The 21,293-nt window shown below is 37.1% G+C and overlaps 1 protein-coding gene and 1 pseudogene across 2 annotated transcripts; both read left to right on the top strand.

Annotated features, from left to right (window-relative positions):
- The first annotated feature begins 119 nt into the window (after positions 1-119).
- On the top strand, positions 120-21,201 carry EIF2S1 (eukaryotic translation initiation factor 2 subunit alpha). Of its 2 annotated transcripts, none has more exons than XM_016223808.2 (8): positions 120-228; positions 4,308-4,549; positions 8,827-8,906; positions 10,693-10,844; positions 15,454-15,560; positions 16,712-16,809; positions 17,383-17,526; positions 18,356-21,201. In XM_016223808.2, exons 2-8 carry the CDS (start codon positions 4,309-4,311, stop codon positions 18,479-18,481), a joined length of 948 nt encoding a protein of 315 aa, XP_016079294.2. In that variant the 5' UTR covers positions 120-228; position 4,308; the 3' UTR covers positions 18,482-21,201. The 2 variants fall into 2 exon arrangements, with proteins under 2 accessions (XP_016079294.2, XP_016079291.2); XM_016223805.2 differs by lacking the exon at positions 120-228 and adding an exon at positions 2,147-2,203.
- On the top strand, positions 7,734-8,818 carry LOC148094063 (arginine-fifty homeobox-like; annotated as a pseudogene).
- Positions 21,202-21,293: the final 92 nt, after the last annotated feature.

The following is a 21,293-nucleotide window of genomic DNA, read 5'->3' as shown; positions in this document are numbered from 1 at the left end:
CTACGTTCTTCCTTGTTCTCGGAGGACCTGGACTCTATGGTCAGTGGGGAAGAAGGGCCTCTATTCCGTTGGCGCTGGCGTGTTGCGAGGTGGTGCCGCATGCGCGGTGGGGTTGAGCGAAGCGCACGCTGAGGAGGAGCGGCGGCGGCGGCGGCGGGTCAAGTGTGATCTCTACGATTCAAAAGCGCGGCCCTAGACTCCACTGTGGGATCCAGACGTATACCTCAGGTGACTAGTCCTCTAGATCGGTTTCTCAGAGAATTCGCTGTGCTTGTGTCCCGTACGTGGGTGGTCGAGAGAAGGTAGGCCCCTGGCTAGCACCTCTCCCGTCCGTGCGCGGGAAGTGTTTGGACACCGCGGCCACCACCCGCCGGCGTCGCGTCGGTCTTGCCGTGTTGCAGAGGTGCCTCTACGAGCGGAGGAGTCTCGCGAAGGAGAAGGGGCCGACTGACTGCACCTCCTCTTCAGTACACTTAAAGGGAGGCTGCCTTGAGGTGGGGGCGTCTTGGGGGAACGCAGCGACACCCCCGAGGACGCTGTGCACTTCGCTCCTTCCGGGCTTGACAATTCCGGCCTTTTTTTTTTTTTCTTTCGGTCACAGAAAGTACCACCTCTCAGTGAAAACCAGACCGGACACCTCAAGGGACCACTGGGATGGGTTACAGGTTAGGCAAGAGATGGGATATAAAGGGTCCATGAGTAATTTATTCATTTGATCGTTTATTTTTTAAAAATTGAAGCCCATACTGCCTTATCGCTCGAGATGAGCATTTCTATAGAATGAGTCACTCCTTCAAATTAAAACATGCTGTGGAGTTTAGTACGCTTCCCGTCTGTCTGCCTGCCGTATTTCAGCACCGATGACCACAGAATTACAGGCTGTGGTCTTACAGTGAAGTAAAACGAAAACTTAAGGAAATTTTAAGGTTAGGTACCTATTCAGCCTGAGGTCGCTTTTATTATTCCCCAAACTTAAGCTACTTTAATTTTTGTTAAACAAGAAACGTTGTTTCATGGGGAGGGGGGACTAACAGAGAAGTCTTGGTTTTTCTCTCAGTTGAAGTTGTTATTCAAGAAAAAACTTGTGACTGTGTGTCTTTGAACAGTTTGGGAATTAATTCTACTTACAGAGCTATACTGCCAATTCTCAGTTTCTGATGCCAGAAGATCTCAGAGATGCACAGTGGTGTTTGTAGATCCAGGTGCTTCCTTTTGCAACTACAGTGAGATCATTTAAAAGTGCTTTTTTTTTTTCTGTAGCACTCCTATACTAAAAACTAGCATTCAGAGAGCGTGTTAGACTGTTCACCACAAGAGTTGTTTCTAACACATAATACATGTCATTTGGAAACGAATGTGGACTTCCTGTATCCATTATGCTGACTTCACCATACACTGGTTTAAGAAAGAAGTCCTACCTACCATTTAACTAAGCAAAGCTGCTGACAGTGCAGGGTATTTGAAATTAGCTTGGAGTTCTGTTAATGTATTCTGAAAGATGGACATTAACAAAGAACTCATATGGTTTTGCAGTACTGTGACATATTGAGATTCTGTGGGTTCAAGACACCCTGGATTTAATGTCGTAAGACTTGTTTTTACCTTGTGTTCTAATACTTACTAAGCATTTGTTTTTAGGAAGTCACTTAATATTTCTGTTCCTTGGCTCCCTGTTAATTGATTGCTCTGCTGTGATCCTTTCATAGTACCTCTTATTTTGCAGTTACTTGCTTATTACTTTGTTTCCCATTCCAAACTTAAATTCTAAGCTACAAAATGGAAATAATATTTCCTTTATGTGTATTTTATCTCATTTGATACTCTCCACAAATCTGTGAGGTACATGGCACAGACTAGAAACTACAGTTCAGTGGGAACACATTTTCAAACTAGCTAGTAAGTAAGATAGCAAAGACTGGTACCCACATGTACAACTATTCACAAAATTCACTATGCTACTTGCCTGAAGTCAAAGGGCTTTGAAAATTATATAAAGGACTGATAGATGCCTAACTTGTGGCTTCTATTTTCCTGACTGCTTTTTTAAAAGTTAGTGTAATTATTAGCGTAAATAAGGAGATATGTTCAAAATTTGTCAACCAATATGCAGGCTCTTTGTGAAATGCACTCTTTTTGTACTTACCAGGAATTTCGTGAAGGAAAGTGAGCCAAGTGACTGTACAGCCTCTTCAGTATACTTAAAGTGAGGATGCTTTGAGATGGGGCGCCTCAGGAGAATGCAGTGACACCCTCGCCCTAGGACGCTGAACACTGTGCTCTTTCTGGGCTTGAGAATTCTGACCATTTTAAAAAAAACAAAAACCACACAAGACTGTGAATAGCATACTGTTAGCGGTATTCCTTTATTTACCTTATATATTGCAAAGAGACTTGAACCCCCTATGGCTATAGCATTTATATCTCCCTTCAGAATTCTTTTACACTATTGCCTGTGTTCTTTAACCCTCAAGTTGAGCCTTGCTTCCCTCAAATTATCAGCTTTACTATTTGAAGAAACTTGATAAGTAAATGTGGGTAGCACATATTAAATTTCTTAAAACTATTTCACAGATCTCCATGACATCATTTTATTTTGATACCCAGTTCAAAACATTTTTAGCTCTCAAATTTTAGTACTTTATATACAGATATTTGACAGTAGCCCCCCATCCCTGCCAAAAAAAAAAAAAAACCTACTGAAAATGAAATGACCTGCTCAGCTGTTTTTTTGGTGGGTAATCCTGGCCATTGAATGTCCACTGCCCTTTATTTCCTAAACCTCTATTTTGTCAAGCCACAAGAGAAATACATCTCTGCCACTATTATAAATGTGCTGCTTTATTTTTTTTGTTAAACAGGATAGATTAGCACTAAAAGTTTTTACTAATCTACAGTATATGCTTCAGCACTAAATATGTATATTAATGTTACTTTTTGTTTAAGGTGTGTCTAATTGTAATATATCAATAATGTTGAGAGAAAATATTGCCTAATGAATAAGCACAGACTGTAGATCCAAACTTCAAAGGTTCAAATTCTGACACTATCACTGGTCAGTAGTATATGACAGAACAAGTTGCTTAAGCTATGTTTCAGTTTCTTCATCTATAAAATTAAGAGAAGCAGAACCTCAGGAAGATAAGCAGCAGCCAGATCATACAGGACCCTGTAGGTAGTGGAAAGATGTATATAAATCAGTGGGAAGATACATGCGGGGACAGTTAGCACTGCAGCACAACTCTGGTGGCCTGTGAGCTGGATATGGATGTTCTGTCTTTAAGATCAAGTAATGGCAGCCTTATTTCCCACTTAATAAGAAAAAGATAAGTTAGTAAATTTTCACAAATTTTTGTAGGCATTTAGGTCCTATTACTGCCTGTTTTCTGAGCTTTGATGAGTAAACTGGTTAAGGTTTGAAGAAAATGAAAATCATCAACTATGATTAGTTTGAGAGCTTCTGTTTAAAAATATATTTCTATTTATGGTATGATTTTAGGCTTGTGGGTCATAAAAGGAATATTGCTGAAAGTGGGTTGGGTGGATCAAAGGGAATAGTTTTAAATACACTTAATGCTTGTAAGTTAAGAGAAACTTGAATTTTATAGTAATGGAGATCTATAAATCTATTCTCAAGATTGGGTATATCTAATCAACAAAAGGTAAGAGTATTTGGGAGTGATGAAAAAATTAGAAGCTGGAAAATTTGGATAGGAGGGTACATGTTAGTTCAATTTAATATCTGTTGTGATTAATAAACTTAGTGTTTGTCCTGATATGTGACCTTATAATTTTGGCTATAATAAATTATAGAGTATATCATTTAATATACAGTTATGGTTAGGATTTAAGTTAAAGAAGATTCTTCCTTTTTTATGTAGTGGGTAGCAGCATATACAGTCTCAGCTGATGGGGAGAAAGAATAGCTTTAGAATTTGCTGATAGGTGTATTGATGCGTCCCATCATTTGTTTTTTCTTGAAGTGGTGGTAGTAAAGTAGTATTAAACTCTTGAGGTGTACCTTTAATCCTTAGATCTCAGAGTACTTTATAGATGGTCATTATTTTTTATGATTCTTCTGAAACTGATGGCAGAGAATCACCCAAGCCTTACAAAAATGTGGAGCAATATATAAATTAAAGCTTGGTTCCTAGACATCGTCTATTTTCTGATACCATTTAAGAAGTTTAAAGAGGTAAGAAGACTAGCAACTTCTTCCAGCAAATTCACTAGCAAACTATGGAAAATTGACTGACACTTTATTTTGACCTTAACTGAGCACTTACTTGATTCCTTTGTTTAAATTGCAGAATGCCGGGTCTGAGTTGTAGATTTTATCAACACAAATTTCCTGAGGTGGAAGATGTAGTGATGGTGAATGTAAGGTCCATCGCTGAAATGGGGGCTTATGTCAGCTTGCTGGAATATAACAATATTGAAGGCATGATTCTTCTTAGTGAGTTGTCCAGAAGGCGTATTCGTTCTATAAACAAACTCATCCGAATTGGCAGGAATGAATGTGTGGTGGTCATTAGAGTGGACAAAGAAAAAGGTAAGTGAGAAAAATATCTAAAATACAGGGTGGGGCAAAAGTAGGTTTATGGTTGTGAGTATGCAACACAGTTTATTCTTGTATTAATATTAATTACGGTATTATTTTCCATACGAACAACTGTACCCCTACTTTTGGCCCATTCTTTATAACTTTTAGATTTAAAATGGTTTATTATAAAATATATTTTTTGTAAATTGCCTACTACAGTAAAAAACCAAAACACCTTGTTTTATAAATTCTTTAACGTACAAAGTTGTTACGGAAGGATGCCAGTTAGCCATCTAAGCAAGACCTCTTAAGTTAGTGGTTTAATTAGTACATCACAGGGCTCATTTTTATGGGTCAAATAACTTGAATTTTATTCCCAGAGGCATTTTTCATTTAATATTTTCAGACCATGGTACATAAACAATTTATAAGTCTTAAATTGCATATCATTCTGAGTAGCATGGTGAAATCTCTAGCCTTTCTGCCCAGTACGTGAATCACCCCTTTGTCCAGCGTATCCACACTGTATACACTACCTGCCCATTAGTAACTTAGTAGCCATCTCAGTTATCAGATTGACTGTCAAGTTGCAGTGCTTGTGTTCAACTAACCATTATTTTACTTAATAGCCCCAAAGTATAAAGTAGTGTTGTTGGCAATTCAGATACGCCAAAGGAAAGGCATAAGTGCATCCTTTAAATGAAAAACTATGGATGTATAGAGCAAAAAGTAGTATATATAGAGTTTGGTACTAGCTGCAGTTTCAGGCATCCACTGGGGGGGTCTTGAAACATATCCCCTGTGGATGAGAGGGGACTACTGTATTCCTTAAACTTTAATAAGTCTTCATGTCAATGACCTAGAATGCTGTCTTATCTTGTATTTCTTTATTCTTATAAAAAATATATAACAAGGAATCAAATGTCCACCTGCAATCAGAAAAATATTTTATTTGCATATACAATAGATATATGTAAAAATAATAGCTGCATTGTTTTTGCAGTATTAATTAAAAACAGGAAATAATCAGAATCATGGTGAAATAAATCATGACACTTCTGATGTGGAAAGATGTCCAGGATAAGATAAGGAAAAAAGCAGAGTATGGAAGATCCTATGGAGGGGGATCCATTTAGGATGCTAGAAGATTAGTTTCTGTTGGACAAACCTTTAAAAATAACAGCTTTAAACCCTGATTTAATTTTTTTTTTTTTAAACTAAAGACATTGGTAACAATCAACAGCAGGCTGAAATTGAAGGAAGAAAGGAATTGCCTGGATAAGTTTTGCAGCTTTTTGTCTGAATGTGTGTCACAGATAGCTTCAAGCCAATATTCTAGTGGAAACCTACAGTCTTAATGGCGTGAGAACCAGAGGTGATAGTTCGGAATAACCACAGCAGTTAAAAAGTAGTAACAGAGGTCAGAGAAAGGAGAGACACAGGAAAAACTCCTAAATTTATATATGAATTATGCTTAACTCTCTACAGGTTAAAAAACTAAACAGGTTTCAGTTGCTTTCTACCTGGGAGACAGACCTTATAGTTCTGAATTAACAAAATCAGTATCTTTAAGGGGAACATAAAGAAATTCAGAGTTCGTCACATACCATTCACAGTGTTCGGGATACAGTCCAAAATTGCCAAACATTTAAAGAAATAGGAAAATACGGCCCATACAGAAGAGAAAGGGCAATCAGTGGAGACTGACCTAGAGATAAGCCTTATGTTGGAATTAGCAGATATTGTAACTGCTCAAGGATATTAGGAAAATATGCTTGTAATGAACAAAATGAAATCTCTATAGAGAAATTAGAAACTTTCACACAAAAAAAGCAGTATAAATTCTACAAATCAGAAGTACAATATCTAAAAAATTCACTGGATGAGCTAACAGATTAACGATGACAGTGAAACTTGAAGATAGTTCATTTAAAATAGGACCAACCTGAACAGGAAAAAACCTGTCAAATATCAAAAGCTCTATTCCAAAAGAAAAGGAAAGGGCAGGAAATATATTTGTAGAAATCATGTCCAAAAGTTTCCCATATTTGCTGGAAAAATGTAAATTGGAGGGGCTAGCAAACCTCAAAGATAAATACTAATAAGATTGCATCTAAGCATATCAGACTATTGAAAAACAGATAAAGAGAAAATCTTGAAAGTAGCCAGGGAAAATGACACATTATTTACAGAGGAATAGTAATATAAATTACTGTGGTATTCTTATTGGAAATAATGAGGTCAGAGCATTGAATGACATCTTTAAAGTACTGAAAGAAAACTGTCAAACCAGAATTCTGTATCTAAAGAAAATATTCAACAGTGAAGATCAAAATGAGAACTTCTCAGGTAAATAGAAACTAAGAGGATTTATTACCAAATAGACCCGCATTATAAGAAATACCAAAGACCAAAGAGAGGTGATGCCTAAAATAAAAAATGTGTAGGTACATTTTAAAGACCTTTTTTCCCTCCTGAATTCTTTAGAATGCTGGGCTCTATCTGCACTGGTAGGATTTTAATTTATGGAGGTGACTGGTTACATGGAGAGGCCAATGCCATTGAAAGAAGATTTTTAGTAAGTTTCCCAGGAGATGAGGACAAGCCTTTGTCATGGAGGACCAGATTGGTCAGGAAGCAGAAGGAGCAAGGGGAAAGCCAGAGCCTTTATTAAGATTTCCATGGGAAAGGCAAGGCAGATCAGGGTAAACAGTGTAGGGTTGGCTAGTTTGAATAGTTTTGGCAAGCCTTGAGGCATCACAGCTGTTCTGGTGGTCTGGTACCTGGCTTTGGGCTGATTTAGAGCAGGGGGACTGGATGATTGGCTTGGTGTGTGAGACTTGGATGAGGAAATGTTTAGGGACATGGGCTCTGGATTGGTTAGGTGGCATGTGAAAGGCTGCTGCAGTTGAGCCCTTTGCTATCTCTAAGAATTGACTGGCCCTGGAAAGGGATTTCTCTTCCCACCCAGTCAGCCAGGCCACAAATGTCAGAGCACCAGTGCAGGTCTCTGGTGCTCTGATGAACAGAGGAGCATCTGGGACTCTCCAGACACACTCTTTTGTCCACCTGTGTGATTACAGTATTGATATGCTACAAGAAGACAAAGTTGATCACAGCTTGTCATCCCAGATGTCAGCATCCCTGATGAACAGGTGGCCCCAGAGAATCCCCAGCCAGACTCTTTATCCACATGGTTGATTTTAGCATGAACCTGGTACCACAGAATCCAGTTGGTTCCATGATATGGAAGAAACACCAAAAACATACCTCTTTCATACACACACAGCATGAATAGTTGGAGGCTCTTTTCCTACACTATGTTTCCAGATAAAAACCTTCAAAAGGAACTCGCTTTGAAACTCAACCTACCGGAGTCAACAATAAAGACTTGGTTGAGAAACTGGTGAGTCAAATTGAGAAAGCAGCAGCAGCAAAAACAACTATCACTAAAGCAACCAAACCAGATTCTTCCAGCCAAAATGTGCCCTCGTCACCCACAACATCAACCAGACCTTATTTTTTCCCTGTGTGTTTCAGATTTCTGTGGTTCCTTTCCACCTTTAGGCCCTTGCAATTGGGCATGGGACTCTGTCATCACTGAGTGATGTCCAAATGCAAGCTCCTCTGTTGGAGAGGCTAATGGCCTCGGTTCCTGCTTTGTACTCTGATGCCTGTGACATAGCCCAAACCATTGAACTTGTTTTCCTAATGAGAATGAAATATCTGACTCTTCTTTCCACTCTCTATATCAGTATCGCTCATCCACAGGCCTCAGCTAGAAGAACAGGGTTCTTCTCTTAGCATCTTTGCTGGTGTAGCTGTAGGTCTGTTTCCTGGTCAAACCTCATTCAGTATGACAAACTCAGGCCTTGCAGCCTGCAGTCTAAGAGATAGCCTGGAATATCAACCCCTCCAGTATGGTGGACTTCGAATTTCTCTGATCAAAGTACTAATACCAGATTGTATAGGAAAAAATAGAGAGAAAATATAGTTAATAAAATTGGTGAATGGACGCCAGATAAACAAATAGAGAATCTTTTGACTAGCTTTAATTTGGGTAATTGAAAATTTAGTTCCCTCCAATGAGGTAATTACATGATAATAAAGATGCAGTTCTGAAAACAAAAAATTTCTCATCTTGTACTTATGCAGTATTTTGTTAATAGGATTTTAATGGGGCGTAAGTGTAGGTATATCAACCAAGCAGCTGGTTGTGAAAATTTGCCACAGTAGTACGCTGGCATCTGGATAGAGATAATTTTTTTCAAAATTTTTTCATTCAGGATACATTGATTTGTCGAAAAGAAGAGTGTCTCCAGAGGAAGCAATCAAATGTGAAGATAAATTCACCAAATCCAAAACTGTAAGTTGATTTTTGAGTCAAATTAATTCACTATTTGATGTGCTTAGTAAGTAATCAGCAAGTCATATTCCTGGCAAAAAATAATAATAATCTACATTTTCTGTAACTACATTTTCACTTCCAGTTACATGTTACATACAAAAATGATTTAAACACTTAATATCAGAAGAGTATGACTATAGCTTTTTTATGTCATGGGGTTCCTATCTCAGAGTATTGCTTATGATCTAATATTCTCAGAACAATACTGGATGTTAGTGGTTTTAAGCTACTTTAGGAATAAATTAACAGTGGGTGATTTCAGTTGAGTTGGCTTGTCATAATAATGTGTAGTTGACTTTGTTCCCTATTCTGGGATAAGGATCACAGAGATAACCAATTGTTGTACGTTAAGAAAGAGCAATGTTTGTGAAATGTTTGCGAATCTAGGAAAACAAGGCAGAGAGGCCTGTTACTAGTTTTTGGTTTTTTCCCTAGTTAAGGTTATTATTTTTTTTAATGCTATAATTTTTTACTTCCCCACAGTAAGCATGAATAAAGCAAGAACAGCCATTTCTGCATTCATCTTATGTCTGGATTGTTCTGTTCTCTGGTCCTGTTTAGATTATCCTTCATTCCCTAGATCCTTGGTTCTTGATGGCACTGTTTCCATTGTTTCTCTCTTGTTTGCCCTTCTCTTGTGTCTTTTGTTCTCTTCTGCCACTTGTGTTTCTTCCCTAGAAATAAAGTGCCAAGAAAACGATGTTAAATGAAGAGATTTTAAAATCTTGTTCAACCCTAGTAAAACAGAATAAAAATCTAAAAACCATCAGACCATTACCCAGTCTTTCCCTTTGTTTTACTGATGTGTTTATTATTACTGCAGTCTGGTTTACATATTTCAAAAGTGCTATCACTAAATTCCCTTTTTAATAAACTCTAGGACCTTGCCACTCAGAATATGGTCTGTGGACCAACAGCATTAGCATCACCTGATTGCTTATTAGAAATGCAGGATCTCAAGTCCCAACAAGTTTGAGAATCCACATTTGAGAAGCACTACTCTAGGAAACTTCCAAAATGATTATTAGTAGGTCTTACCAGGATGATAAGATGAAAGAATGAATAGCCAATGTTAATACCTTTCCTCACTCAATTTTCATATATAATTAACATGAAAAACTCCTTTCTATACTCTTTCTCTCCTTTAAGCCCTTGTATTTTTTGGAGATTAGAAAAAGTTTGGCAGTACTGGATAAGATTGAAGGATAACTGTTAAATGATAACAGTAAAAGAAATACTGAAATCTCAATCCTGGTTCCATGATCTCTCTCAAAAGAAGTGGTAGTAATAATACCTTATATTTATTTAACAGGATCTGTATAATATACAAATTTTATACATTTGTGTAAGACATTTATATAATGTTTTCCATTTATAGTGTGCATTTGTATATGTTTGATCTATATAAGAGCTCTGTGCAGTAAAAAGGAGAGATACTACCTCTCTTTTCCAAGTGAGGAAACAGAGAAGTTAATCTATCTCAGAGTCAAGACTTAACCTGGGTGTCAGGATGCTAAATTCTGTACTATTTCTACTTGTTATACCCAGTTGAGATTATGGGAAAGCAGATATTTCTCTGTGGAAAAGAATTTGTTGTATGGCGATCTTTCGTTGTTAAGCAATTGTTATAGTCAAATTAACTAAAGGTTTGTTTTTATATACTATCCAGTCAAGTGTAAAAATACCTATTTTTTTAATAGATCTCTTAACCTTTGAATTGTTGAGCCCTTCATTTTGTTTCTAGGTTTACAGCATTCTTCGTCATGTTGCTGAGGTGTTGGAGTACACCAAGGATGAGCAACTGGAAAGCCTGTTCCAGAGGACTGCTTGGGTCTTTGATGACAAGTATAAGAGACCTGGATATGGTGCCTATGATGCATTTAAGCATGCAGTCTCGTAAGAACATCTTTTTGGCTCTGCTTCTACTTTCATATCACAGCTGCTGGGTCTAGCATGCAGGTTGAGAGCCTGACATGTAATAGTACAAATTTAGATTAAAATATTTCAGTATAAAAGGCCCATCATATGGGCCAGTTTTGTATGGCCAACCCTATATAATTTTTTTTAATTTTTAAATTTTTATTCTTTGATTTGAGAGGGACATCCATTTGTTGTTCCACTTATTTATGCATTCATTGGTTGCTTTTTATATGCACCCGGACCGGGGATCAAACCCGCAACCTTGGCATATCAGGACAACATTCTAACCAACTGAGCTACCCGGTCAGGGCTTATAATTTATATAGCTTCATAAACCGTATGGTTCCATCTCATACTTCTCCCTATCCATTTCCTTTTCCTAGTTTTTTTATTGTCCTGGGTGACTTCAGGGCCAGTGTAGATGTCTCATCTAAAACTGTAACCTCTTGTTTTCTTTTTCTCACAATTCCTTAAACCTTCATCCCATGACACTTTAGCCAGCCTTCCATATGGCTTCCCTAGATCTACTATCACCAGAATTTGCTCTGCCTCCAAAACCTTTAATTCACACATTCTCTTTTTTTACCACATCCCCCTGTCCCTCCAGCTCCTGCATAGTTAGTCCTACTCTGTGTCTTCTTAGTTCTTATGTCAGGCTCTGATTCCAAACCTTTTTTTTTCTCCCTATCTTTTCACCCCTTTCTGCCTTCTCTTTCTTATTCAGAGTAGCTCCACCGTGGTCCATCATTTCAACAACTTTCTTGCCAATATCATGAGCTTTTGCCCTGTTACATCCAGCCTTGGATCGATATTCCTGCCTTCTCTGCACTTGTAGATTGCTGAGTGCTGCTAGGAAAAAAACCACAGTCTTGCATGTTGGTGCCCCTGCATATTCGTGGTCTCAGCCCCAGCTGGGCCTTCACTGCTGCCCTACATTCTCTCTGCTCTTGGTCAGTTCATCTTCCCATTCTTAGAGTGGCTATTTTAGAGCTTTCTGGGATGCCCACTCTTCCTCAGATACTCCACCCCTCTTCCCTCACTGTCACTTGGTGCATTCACTACCTATTTTATAAAGAAAATAGAAGCCATTATGCAGGCTCTGCTCTACTTCCTCCATCCACCTTATCTCCATCCACCTGTCATTGCCTCCTTCCTGTGCTCCCATCACACTGGAATTCGTATCCCTCCTGCTCTCAAACTAATTTTATCACCTGTGCCCAGCTACTGCTCAGGGACCTCTTTCCATCTGTTATTTCATCTCTCGGGTCTTCAATCTTTCCTTTAATTGGTTTTGCTCCAGAAGCATAAAAATATGTTATTTCTCCCATTTACACTAAAAAAAAAACTTCTCAACATTCTCTTCACTTTTTTTGAGCAAGCACTGTGTCCTCTCCTTTTAACAGCCAGACTCCAGTTCTCTCTACTTCTGTACCTCCCTAAACGTTAATGCTCCACAAGCAGCCTCACACTGCACCTAGGTTACTTTCCTAACCTTTGTGTTGCCAAGAGATAATGGTCCTCTCAGCCCTCAGAATGTCCAAGTGGGGCCTAGGGACTGTTAGAGCCTGTGGCAAGCGGGCTCATTTGGTTCTCCAAATCCCTTCCAGTTTACCCCTACATGTGACTTTTTTTTTCCCATCTCATGTTGTCCAAGAGGTGAAAAGAGCAGTAATTATAATAGTTGATATTTATATAATTTTCACAACCTATGGTATAAGTTCTATTAATCCCTATCTTATAGATGAGGAAATTGAGGTAGAGAGTCAAAAGTTTGTCCAAGTTCACACAGCAAGTGGTAGAGCCAGGATTTAAACCCAGGCATTCTGGTTCCATCCGGAGTTTTATATTCCTGCCCTCCCTGACATCAGTCCTGCGCTCCTTAGTCAGTACATTTCTTTTCTTCTTTTTTTAAAATCTTCACCCGAGGATATTTTGCCATTGATTTTTCAGCCATTGATTTTTCAGAGAGAGTGGAAGGGAGGGAGGAGGGGAAGAGAGAGAGAAACATTGATGTGAGAGAGACACATCAACTGGTTGCCTCTCGCATGTGCCCCTACTGGGGCCAGGCATTGAGCCTGCAAACAAGGTACATGCCCTTCACCAGGAATCAAACCTGCGACCCTTCAGTCCATGGGCTGGCACTCTGAACAACTGAACCAAACCGGCCAGGCCAGGACATTTCTTAATTTGGCTTGCTGTCATCATCTGGCCTCAGCTTAACTCTTTAGTTTCCATCTCCAGCACTCAGCTCCATTACCGCTCAGCCTTGGCATATATTATTCCCTTAACATTCTTCTCTTGCATCATCAGTCATGTAGTGACTGTTTAGATTTAAGTAATTCTTTGCCATATTTTTCTTTTAATTAAGAATTAAAATTTCTGAGATATTTGGAAATAATGTTTTACCCTTCCCAACCCATTTCACTCACTCATCAGTGATAACCACTATTCTGAAATTAGTGTGTATCATTACAGTTTCTATTTTTATGGTTTAAATAAATAAGTGTATTCCGAAAGGACATGTTTAAACTTTATCTCTCTATTCTATCACTCTTATCGTTGAATTTTTACTCGTAAGGCTGTTATTGAACAGGATGTCTCCAGACTGATAGATATATGCCTACTTCATGTTAATTTCTTGTTTGGGGTTTTCTTGTTTGTTTAAAACAAAATAAATTTATTTTCTTACATTTATGGAGGTCTGGATTCTGAAATGGGTCTTACTGGGTTAAAACCAAGGTATTGACAGAGCTGTGTTCCTTCTGGAGGTCCTAGGGGAAAATTGATTTCCACACTTTTTTCCAAAATATAAGTATATATATCCTGCTTTCATTATCACATCACCTCCATCTTATAGGGACCTTTGTGATTACGTTGGGCCCACTCAGGTAATTCAGAATTATCTCCTTATCTCAAGATCCTTAACATAATCACATCTGCCAAGTCTCTTTTATGTAAGATAACATATCCATACATTCTTGGGATTAAGACGTGGACATCTTTGGGGGAATGTTAGTCTGTCTACCACAGCCATAACTGATTTCTTGTGTAGCCATTAGAGACATTCTTTCTTCTTTGTACCATGAAGGACTTTTTTTTTTTTTTTTTTTTACTTTTATTGTTGATACTATTACAGACATCCCCATTCCCTCCCCCCCCTTTGCCTACCTCCACCCAACTCCTGTACCCCCCTTCCCTCTGGCCATCACCACAGTGTTGTCTGTGTCTGTGGGTTACAAACATATGTTCTTTGGCTAATCCCTTCACTTTTTTTCATTTAGTGATAATTTTTGTGTAGTATTATTGTGAGAAAATGTTTTATCTGGTCCTTTGTTAAGAGATATTTAGGTAATCCAACCCCACACCTTCTCCCTCCCCCCTCCCCCCTTTCTAACAATGCTGTGATGAATACTGATGTACTTGTCTCTGTGTGTACACATTTGGGAGTTCTAAGGTATATACCTAGGATAGGAATAGAATTGTTTGGTCATAGGATTAATTACATGCATCTTTAAATTTACTCATTTTGCCAAAATGCTCTTCAAATTGGTTCTCTATTTATATTCCCTCTAGCAATTGTCTGAGCATCCCTATTTCTCATCATCCTTACCAACATTTGGTGTATGTCTCAGATTTTTTTTTCCTTTTGCCAAATTGATGGATGTACAATAATATCTTGTCTTGATTTGCATTCTGTTAGTTATTGGTGAACTTAACACCTTTTCATGTATTGACTATTTGTTTTTTCTATGAAACATCTGTCTATCTCATTTGCCCATTTTTCTCTTGGTTTGTCTTCTTTTGCTTTGTAGACAGCATTAATTAAATGAAAGTTCCCTCAAATTATTTTGCCTTTCATTCCTTAGCCTATGCTTTTTAAGCTCATGCCATTTCTTTTTTAATATATCATACCTTTCTTAAAACAGTTCTACCTTTGCCTATTAAAATCCTATCATTCTTTTAGTCATTTTATTTTTTCATTTGTCATTTGTTTAGCAACCATGTCATTGACTAAGACCCTGGTCCCTGTCTTGTGGAACTTAGGAAGGTCAGGTAAAATTACACTTTATCTGTGAAGACCCTTGCTGACATGACCCAGTAGCTGGAAGTAATACCTTTCCTAATTCCTAGGAATGCAGTTTTACTTTTTAAATTTTTCCATGTTTTTGTTCTTTTCCAATTAGATTGTAAGTTCCTTGAAGCAGGGACTGCTAATTACACAGATGTGCTTAAGTATAGTGGGATGTCAGGTGTATTGGGAGACATTGTAAATTGCTTGCTTTAGCCTGATCTCTGAAATTTTTCTTTTAATAATGATCAGTTGGGTGTTTTCTATTTGTCACATACTGCTAAATGCTGCTTTATTTCATTTAATACCACAATCCATTAAGTTGCACTGTTTTTGTACACATTTTACACATTTGGAAACTGAAGTATGGAAAGGCCCAAAGATGTATAGTTATCAAACAGCACTGAAGCCTATGCTCTTACACATTATTGTGTGGTATTGTATTTGGTATTGCAATTATCAGTAAAGTAACCTTAACCTTTTGTTGTTGTTTTTTTGTGTGTTTTTTTTAATCAGAGACCCATCTATTTTGGATAGTTTAGATTTGAATAAAGATGAACGGGAAGTACTCATTAATAATATTAATAGGCGTTTGACTCCACAGGCTGTCAAAATTCGAGCAGGTAAATGATTTTTTTTTTAATGATGTTAAAATATTTTACATGTATCAAAAAAAGCTGTTAATGAGCCTCACCAAAGAATATGTTATTATTACCCTAGCTGTTTTTCTCAGTGGTTAGAGTGTCGGCCCTCTAACTGAAGGGTCCCAGGTTCAATTCCAGCCAAGGGCATGTGCCTCTATTGCAGGCTCCATCCTCGGCCCTGGTCGGGGTGCATGCGGGAGGCAGTCAGTGTTTCTCTCTCTCCCTTCCACTCTCAAGTTAGCCCTTTTTTTAAGGGGGTTGCTATTTTATTAGTCTAACAGTACAATAATATCCTTCCAGGTCTCTGGGTTAACCACTGTTAATAGTTTGGAATATGTTCTTTCAGACATTTTTTCTATACTCATATGCTGTATAGGAATGTATGCTATTTACATTCGTATATAACTGTTTTTGTTTTTACAAAGATGAGATCATACTATGCAAAGTTTTCTCCAACTAGCTTTTCCTAGTTGGTGTATCATGGTTGCCCTTCCATGTAAAACAGGAATCTTTTTCATTCTTTTCAATGGCTAAGTAATAGTCTATAGACTGATGAACTTTAACTTAACCAGTCCCCTCTTGAAGAACATTTAGATTGTGCCAATTTTTATTATTACAGAAAAAAAAAACACTATAAGTTAACACCGATATGTGTGTGTGTGTGTGTGTGTGTGTGTGTATACACACACATTTACCCATTTATGTAAGTGTTCTGTAAGGCAAATTCCTAAAAGTGGAATTGCTTTGTGTATGCAGTTTCTAAACTGTTATTGACAATTTGCAGTTATTGTTTCATTCAGTTTTTAAAACACTCCTCTCCATTTTACAAATAAGAAACAGAGAAGTTGGAATCGTGATTTTAACCCAGGCATATCCAGAATTCAAGGTGTTTGTTAAATGTGTCTGTCTTACAGTTTCATCATTCATGGGCTTAATGTGGATGAGAGAGATGATTTCAGATAGTTTCAGTTATGAAAGTTAATAGCTGGGGTTGGTTCCTACTTGAAAGGATGATGAAAACTTTTACAGGTGTTCGAATACTCATGTATCTGCCATATCTCTGATTTCTTTTAAGCCTGTAAATATTTTTTGCATTCTTTGGTATAAGCTTTTGAATTTTATAACTTTAGATATCGAAGTGGCTTGTTACGGTTATGAAGGCATCGATGCCGTGAAAGAAGCCCTGAGAGCAGGTTTGAATTGTTCCACGGAAACCATGCCCATCAAGGTGAGCAGTCAGTTTTCTCCCTGCAGGAGGCTTCAGATCGATGTTTCTCACTTTCCCTTCTCTCTCAAATCAATAAAAACATTTTATTTAAAAAAGGTTCTACCCATGTGCTTATAGAATTTTGAAACGAGCAACATATTCTCTCATTCACACAGTTTTTAGGAGGTTTCCCTCTTAATCTTTCGTTAGCAATAGAATTAACTGGATGGTTGTTATTTAGAATCTCTTAGAATTTCTTTCAGTTTAGTTTAGAACCAAATCGAATTTTTGTTTGTTTTAGAGACAAATTATCCATTATGCTGATGATGGCTATAGTTAGTTTATCCACCAAAGACACCCAGAAATCATCATTCTTCATATTCAATATTGCAGTAGATTTTATTAGATCACTGTACCAATTAGCTTTTGCGATATTATTAAACCTACCCCAAATTGCTGACTATAAAATTGGGGGTTAAATTTTGGGAGTTCAGATCTGTTAAGGAAGCAGGTTAGCAAAACAGTTCTTGAACATCCTAATAGTTGTGTGTTCTACAGGTATACTCACAATTGAATTTTTATCTTCTTCCTTAGATTAACCTCATAGCTCCTCCTCGGTATGTAATGACTACAACCACCCTGGAGAGGACAGAAGGCCTCTCTGTCCTCAACCAGGCTATGGCTGTTATAAAAGAAAAGATTGAGGAAAAGAGGGGTGTCTTCAATGTTCAAATGGAGGTGAGATCAAGAGTGGTTTTGCCTTATTCTTAAAGTTTTTAAGAAATTTAAAACATCTCTAAATGATTTGCATTTTAAAATCTTTAAAAATGAGATACATTTAGGATTATATCTCTGCTAAGCATAAAATAATTATTGACCCAGAGGGTCCCTTAAAAGGGCTTTTTATAAGTAAATTAGAACTATCATGGGATGTTTATTGAGAACTGTGGTCACTGGTGGTGGTAGGTGTCCTGTTGTCCCCCACCCCGCCCCACTGAGGAAAAAAATAGATGATGAAAATTATTATTGTCAGAATTTAATGTGAAATACTTAAATTTTGGTCTCAGAATTAGAAACAAGTATAGTTGCCTGTATTTCCCTCATCTCAACAAGAATAAAGCCTAAATTTCATATGTGTATATAGAAAAATATTTAATATATTATGTAAATACATATATATATGTAACTCCTTCTCTGGAAAGGAATAGTAAATAATTTATTTTGAACCTAGAAGATGCATTTTTATAGGATGTCTTTTGGGTTTGAAAGACGTAGCTACAGATTATTTTCATATACTTTCAGTTTTTGCTTGTAAAAAAATAACATAGTAGTATTTCATTTTAATACACACATATTTCTTTTTTCTGTATTGTCTTATTCTTATAAATATCTTACATTATTGAACTAATGGAATTTATTAGTGATATGTCAACATTCAAAAGTGAATAGATATAGCAGAGTTGTTAAGAAAAGTGTTTAACAGTTAAGATACCAGGCAGTAATAGCATTGAAACTGAATTTTATGTACTATTTACTTCACTTTGAAATTATGCCTCTGCTTCCACAGCCCAAAGTGGTCACAGATACAGATGAAACTGAACTTGCAAGGCAGCTGGAGAGGCTTGAGAGAGAAAATGCAGAAGTGGATGGAGATGATGATGCAGAAGAAATGGAAGCCAAAGCTGAAGATTAACCCTGTGGGAAACAGAGTCCAGTTTAAGGAATACAAAACAGCCCTTCCTGGCTATAAACCCTAGACTTAAAAGTTTTCCAGTATTGAAAACTTCAAAGCTGAATATTTTTATTTCCAAGTATTTAAATGCTCTAACAGACCAAAACATGAAATGCCCTCCTAAAATGTCGGCTGTTTTCACACAGTAGCTCTAACACATTGAGCATTTTTTAAGGGAGTGGCCTTCACAGGAGACAAATCTTTAAGAACAGTCATAAAATTGAGTTTTCCATTTCTGATGTCACCAGATTGACACCTCTTTGTAGTTCAGTGCCTCCATGCAACTTACCAGGGGCACCCAAAGCAAATAGTCCCAACCTTTCTATATAAATGTATCAAGCAAACATTAAATAAATTTCTGGGATATTTAACTATAGGCTTCTTCCTTCTTGTCACCAGTTAAAAGCATTATGATTACTAAGACCCTAATTCTGTTCATTTTAGTCTAAATGTAGAAATATAAGGGCAGGTGTTCAAAGGATCTATACAACAGGTCCTTTCCAAAGGAGGACTTAGAGAAAATCATTTTAAGTTTAACCGCAGTGGAAGTTGACTCTTAGGGGGGAAAGCCTTAAAATGCAATTAAAGGATTATATGGTTGTGTGCCTTTTACCTGTTTGAGATTGATGAAATGTATGAGGGAGAATTTATCACATGGTCCTAGTTGGTGCGCTAAGCTGCTTGCCTGAGTTTGTAATTCAGAGTGGTAAAATTTTTTTTTTTTTGAGATGCTGCTGCTTTTGTTATTTTGAGCATCATTGGCCAACTTTTGGGGAGTTCTTTTCTTTTAAAATACTAGGTGCCACCTAGAGAGCTTCAGTTTCCTTTATAACAAAATAGGGATCTGTTTGAACATAATTACAGTGGTTTTTCTACATTTCCATCAATTTTATCTTTAAGAACTAATTATTTTAAAGATAAACATAAAGGTAAATAAATTAATAGAAAACACATGGCTTGAAGTTACAGCTGTAATAATCAGGGTGTAGAAAGTCTTGAGTTTGGTCTTTGTAGATTTAATCTCTTAGTTAATTATATCTAGTACTTGATAAACTAGATAAATTAATAATATATCCAGTACTTGAGGTACTAGGTATATTAATCTTATTAGTTATTCCTAAGAATAGTAATTTAAATACTTAGAAGATTAAACCATACCTACTTTCATCAGTCCAAGACTAGACTCAATATTGAAGGGACTGGAAAATAGAAAAGTGTTGGTAAAACAGTTTGTGCCATATGTGAGGGCTGTTTTTAATTTACTCTTTAGTAGCTTTTTAAATCCAGAAGCCTGATTTCATATAACCACTTCCACAAGGAGCCATGATTGCTGGCTAGCATGGCATACTGGGAATATTTAGGGGGGAATCTGGATATATTCAAAATTAGCACATAATTTTCACCTCCGTCTTTTTAAGGAGTCAAAAAATAAGCTCACAGCATCAAGATGTCATCTTTTTATAATGGGTGCTCAAATGTTTGCTATAGATGGGAATTTAATTGAATTTTTGTTTACTGAACATTTTTATACTTTAAAAGCCATAACTTGGTGGCATTTATAGTGAGTGGATTTATCCCCTGCAGGCCTTTTGCTCCGTTCCACAACAGCTGCACATTCATGACCCTTGCCAGAGAAAAGATCAATACCTCAGTGATATGAAGAGAGAACTAACTAAACTTAAAGCATATGTATACCTTTCTGACCTAAAAGTATCACCCCCAAATATGAGGACAAGATACACACCAGCTCCAAATAACTTGAACAGATTGACAAAGACAAGTGACCAGTTTATCCAAATCTTGGATCTCCCGAAAACCTCTTTAAGATCTGACAAGTTCACCTACTTCCCATTCTGTCTTTGAGGTTAAGTGGTTATCAACTCAAAACTGAAAATTGACAATAGTTGGGGTCTTATGAATAATTAAGTGAAAATGGCTGACAAAAAATATGAACAAACCATTTTTGATGTTTTATAGCAAAACAAGACAAACTAGTACTTTGGATATTGCTCAAACAGTGGAAGCCTACAGAGACATGCTAAGCACTGCAGAGTGCTTAGCAGTACAATTATTACTCAGCTGCCATACTTTCAAACATTGATACATAAAAAACAATTGAATGTAAATTGTTCGGGATTTTTAAAAATTCAAATGCTAGTACCCTGATGAGAGTTGTTCCCTGATTTGCCTCAAGGTGATGGTCATCCACTTTCAGTGCATGAGGATTCTGTGTCCTATACAGTGTGGTGCAGCTGTGCCAATTTAGAGAGTCAAGAAGCCATCAAACCAAATGCAGTTGAATTCAGATAAACACCTGTTGATATTCCAAAAGCAATAAAGGAAATTCCAGCGACATTAGACCTTGGTAAAATGCCAAATGGAAAATGGTGCTTTAAAAGGTAGTTTTTTTTATAATGTAAGGAATGAAGTAAAACCTCATTCGCTTGGAATTCCTGATCATTCAGGTCAGGTATTCTAGATCAGATTAAGAGAAGACAGTTCAAACTACTTAAAAGGACAAATTTTTACTTTGGAAGTTATCTAGTCCCCTTAAATGTCAGTTACATATCTTAACCTATTCATTAAAGGAAGTCTAAGCACTTGTACTAAGCAAGAATGCTGGCAGTAGCTTGTGCCAGATTACTGTATGAACTTGAAAGCAATAAAAATGTTTTTTAAAATATTGTATGACACAGACTTTTCACTGCAGATTAGCCTCCCAACTGGTGGAGCTTGTTGGTACCTATTTGTCTCAATGTTCACTTTAAAACCA

Source organism: Miniopterus natalensis, chromosome 1 (genome assembly GCF_054644295.1).
Source record: "Miniopterus natalensis isolate mMinNat1 chromosome 1, mMinNat1.hap1, whole genome shotgun sequence".
NCBI lineage: Eukaryota > Metazoa > Chordata > Mammalia > Chiroptera > Miniopteridae > Miniopterus > Miniopterus natalensis.
The sequence above is the reverse complement of the archived record's forward strand: the minus strand, read 5'-3'. Positions and strand labels throughout refer to the sequence as shown.